Here is a 4,838-nt window from a genome sequence, read left to right as displayed (position 1 = left end):
TTTATTGAGCGAAAACACCTAAAGCTCCACAAGGCTCCGGCAGGGGATGGTGGCGAACCCTGCTGTACTCTTCCACCACAACTTTCTCTCACTCTTACTTCCTGTTTCTGTTGTGGCTGTAATTCAAAGGGTCAGCCTTGTCACACTGTGTCACGCTGAATATCCCCGAGAACTACGTTAAGGGTACACATGTCTGTGGAGTGCTCAGCCACTTGCACGTTAATTTCACGAGCAGGCTGTTCCATTGATCAGATCAACTGGAACCCTCGATGTCATAAGCGACAGAGTGGTTACTGCATACAGTGGTGAAGTGCACTAGAACATGTTGGAAAAAGGTTAAAAGAGGAGAGAGAAACAAACAAACAAACATAACTGAAAAGAATACCTCCGCCTTCGCTAAGGTAGAGCTAATAAATAAGACTGGCACTACACGTATAGATGTATGACCACCGAGTCACTGAAATGAGAGAGATGAGAAAATTACATTTTTGATAGAGTTATTACCTTTCTTTCTTTTTTCCGTGTTGTAGCCAAACGGTGTACAGTCCATATCTTGGAAAACATTGAGCCATATCCAAGAGTGAAACCAATAGTTAGTAACCAAGCCCGAATCTAAAAGAAATTGTATCAAAAAACAGTATTAGATTTATGCAAAGACAAACATCTTAAACCTTTATCATTAAACATAATGCTTATTTATTCACATAGTTTTGAATTAGTCATTTATTAGCTTTTAGCCTTGAGATTACAATGATGTGATTATATATTTTTAGAATGACATTGTAGGGTAGGTGTGAGAAGCTGGATCTGAACATAAAACAAGGAGAGTATTTGGGCCAGATATGGCTGGTTTAACCTTTTAGCATTTTGTTAAACACGATGCTTACTTATTCTCATAGCTTTCAGATTTCAATGATGTGATTGTTTATTTCTAAAAAGACATTGTAGGTTAGGCATGAGAGGTTGGATCTAGTCATTTTGAACATAAAACGAATGGAAAATTTGGGTCAAATACAGCCTGTTTAAATGATAAAGGATTAATACTTTGTATACTACATGTATCACTTGTGTACAAAATGAATATAATATTTGTTCTGTATCGCAGGTGCCAGTCACTGGTGATACTTGTGATAAATCAATGCGGTTGTTTATATAATGAACCAGAATATATACAAGGTCAAAAATGAAAACTGCATAATTTATAACAAAACTAGATGACTGATGCAAAAGAAGATATGGGGCAAAATGGGTTTGGTAGATAAAGTGTTAAATGATAGAAGAATATTAAGGATCTGCTTTTGTATCTCAGAAGCTATTAATTATTTAATTATACAATATCTTAAGTAAAATCTAATGAGACTATACTTTAGGACGTTTATAGTTTAAGCATTCTTGTTACGAGAAAAACCAATGAGAAGAAGCAAAATAAATATAGACTGAGGAGTCTTGCTTCTTTTGACATCAACACACCAAAGTTTCGGTTGCTAACATCTGATTTGGCAGAATCCCACAAGATTATCCACATTTTTTCCCACAACAGTCCTTCACAATTAGTGGTCTGAAATAGCCTTTGTCATTTAACCCTTTCGTTACCAACCCGGCTGAAACCAGCTCTGGCTCTGTAGGACAAATGTCTTGTTTTCAAAAGTTCTAAATTAAAATCTTCCAACAAACCTTTGTCACGATTTATGTTCCTAACACTAGCTTAATGATAACTAAGTTATTTTACTAAATTCTTTGTTATATTTAAAATTAATTAAAAGAAACACAGAACATCTCAACAGAAATATGATAACAAAAGGGTTAAAATATATAGTAGAGAAACAATTCTTAACCCTTTTGATACCAACCCAGCTGAAACTACCTCTGGCTCTATATTCTTTGTTATATTTAAAATTAATTGAAAGAAACACAGGGAATCTCAAAATAAATATGGTAACAAAAGGGTTAAGACAAAATCAACTTTTTTTCCATTCAAAGTGTTTCTTTTAACCCAATATTTAAACATTACTATTTATAACTTCATCTTCTCTAATTTCAATCATTAAAAACAAATTATCTCACGTTCTCTCAAAGTTTCTAAATTCTTATGATGTAAACAATCCTCACTGTTAAGAACAAAGCTTCTAAAATGGATAGAGAAATTCAAAGGATTGCTTTGGTCCAATGGTAGAACATCTGTCATACTTACAGAAGATGTGAGTGCCAGTCACATAAGCAGTATATGACTTTTTCCATCCAAGGGTTTTTAGGGTTTTTTTTTAACCTAATATTTACATACTATTATCTTTAACATTATCTACTTCAAGTTCCACAAATTATTTCACACTCTCTCAAAAGTCATGAATCCTTATGACATTTGATATTATTATTATTATAACTATTATTAAGGCAGTGAGCCGGCAGAATCGTTAGCACACCAGGCAAAAATGCTTAGCAGCATTTCATCTGGCTTTACATTTGAAGTTCAAATTCTGCCAAGGTTAATTTTGCCTGTCATCCTTTTGGGGGGTCAATAAAATAAATACCAGTCACACACTGGGGGTCGATGTAATTGACTAAACTCTCTCCTGCAAAATTTCAGGTTTTGTGCCTGAAGGAGAAAAGATTATTAGAATTAAAGAAATAATTGTAACGAAAGTTTTTACCTGACAGACTACTGGATATATATCTTCTGATATAAATTGACCATCCATTCCAATAAGGAATATGCAGAATAAACACATCTGGCACCCAACTACCATCACATTATTGACTCCGGCATGGGAATAGATAATTAACCTGTAATTTCAAAGAGAATCAGAAAAAAATGTCCAGATTATTGACTCCAGCATGGGAATGGGTGATTAACTTGAAATTTTGAAGAGAAACAAGGAAATGTGAAAAACAATACAAAAACAAATGTTATTTCTGCTTCAAGATAATCTTTTTAACAACTTGGTGACCTCACTGAGGCTGGTGCTACATAAAAAGCACTCAATACACTCTGTACAGTGGTTGGAATAAGGAAGGGCTATCCCAGCTGTAGAAAGCATGGCAAAGCAGAAATTGGAGCTAGATGCAGTCCCCTGACTCGCCAGCTCCTATTGACACCATCTGACCCATACCACCATGGGAAATGGACAATAAATGGTGATGGTGCTGCTGATAATACTGAGGCTGATGATGATGATTTACTTGTCTTTGATAATATAACAAGACAAACGGCCTGGTGTTTACGGCTTTGGGCTCACAACCATAAGGTTGTGGGTTCAACTCCCAGATTGGGCAGTGTGTTTGTGATTTTGAGCAAGATGACTGGCTCACTTCAGGTTCAGATTGTTCGTGACTACTCAGCTCAACTGAAAACGAGGGCCAGATGAATGCTGGTGTACTTCCATTCCAGCTGTTACCTTCTCAATGTCCTGCTGAGTGAAGGACAAAAGAGCCAAGTGACCACGTACACACTTAAAACAGTTCAGCAAAAGCATGATACAGACTGCTAAGTCATATTCTCTTGTAATTGACAATTACTCTTAATAACAGTTGTGAAAATGGCTTTGTTGTTGTCATCATCATTGACTTTGATGACATCTGTGATTGTAGGATGTGTGTGTGTTGTCATAATCCTTAATGTTGGATTGTTAGAACGCCCAATCTGGTATACTAGTATAGTTAGTAAGATAAGTAAGACCACGACTATCTATGATCATCTACTCTGTACTCTCTCCCTATGCTGACCGACGTCACCTTATTTATAGTGATTATCACATACCACTCATCACGTGGGAAGGGTGTACTATTATTACTGTTATCCCCATGACAGTGTGGTAGGTATTTTAGAGGCTGGCATCATTCACAGTGGACCGGGGAGGGGTTAAAGAATAGTGTGATGGTGGTGGTGGTGGTAGCAGTGGTGTTGATGGCAGTAGCAGCAGCAGTAGTATTCATCTCCTCCACCTCCCCCTCCTTCCTCTTCTATTCTACCTCTTTTTTTTTTTGTTTCTCCTTCTTCTTCTCTTCCTCTCCATCTTCTCCTTTACCCTCCACTTCCACATTCTTCTTCTTCTTGATCACATAATCTCTGTTTCATGAGTTGAAACAATCCTCTTTTTCTCTATTGATCATACATACATTGTCGGTATCCCCTAAGATGAACACCATTTTCATCTACGGGGTTGCTCAGGTAATAACACTCCATGACCACAGCATTGATTTGTTTTGTTGCATCTATGCCATGTGTGCTGGTCCCTTGTTGGATAACGACAGGCTGAAGTCAGACCATAACCTCTGAGCCTGCCGGGTGTAACACTGTCACCATTAAGGGCTTCAGTTTCATTACCATCGTTATTCACAATATTTTGTTTGTTCATTGTCACTCATACGAGGTAGCGATTATCAGGTTGCGCAATCACCAGTGTTTTTATTGTGACACCATCACTAGATGTATCATCAATCAGAGCATAGGAAGATTCCAACCGCTTTCGTCGTCATCGTTGTCGTCGCCATCGCCAGCCACCACCACCGCCATCGCCACCACCACCGTCGTCATCATCATCATCATCATCATCACTGATATTATTGCTTTTATTTTGTTACTACTATTTGTCATTGTTTGTATTTCCTCTGATCCGACATGAGTTTTGTCTAAATTATTATTATCATTATTACCATCATTATTATTATTATTTCCATTTATTATTAAAAGGTATTATTGAATGTTGTTTAGTTTCGACTTTTGTCTTGTACTTGAGATGATCATAAATATGTGAGTGTTTAAGGGAATAGTAGCAGCAAGCGAGACAGCTTGGTGAAAATAAAAAATAATTATGTATACATAAATATATATATACATATAT

At 36.6% G+C, this 4,838-nt stretch overlaps 1 protein-coding gene across 1 annotated transcript in view; it reads right to left on the bottom strand.

Annotated features, from left to right (window-relative positions):
- The window catches only part of LOC106872098 (gamma-aminobutyric acid type B receptor subunit 1), a 56,613-nt gene that overhangs the window by 15,228 nt on the left and 36,547 nt on the right, over positions 1-4,838 (bottom strand). Inside the window, exons 12-13 of the mRNA XM_014918957.2 lie at positions 2,649-2,781; positions 505-612 (exon numbers count right to left, since the gene is read on the bottom strand). Of these exons, the coding sequence (XP_014774443.2) occupies positions 505-612; positions 2,649-2,781 (241 nt within the window). The remainder of the gene's footprint in view (positions 1-504; positions 613-2,648; positions 2,782-4,838) is intronic.

Source organism: Octopus bimaculoides, chromosome 22, assembly GCF_001194135.2.
Source record: "Octopus bimaculoides isolate UCB-OBI-ISO-001 chromosome 22, ASM119413v2, whole genome shotgun sequence".
NCBI classification, from domain to species: Eukaryota; Metazoa; Mollusca; class Cephalopoda; order Octopoda; family Octopodidae; genus Octopus; species Octopus bimaculoides.
Note: the sequence above shows the minus strand (reverse complement) of the source record. Positions and strands in the feature narration are given on the sequence as shown.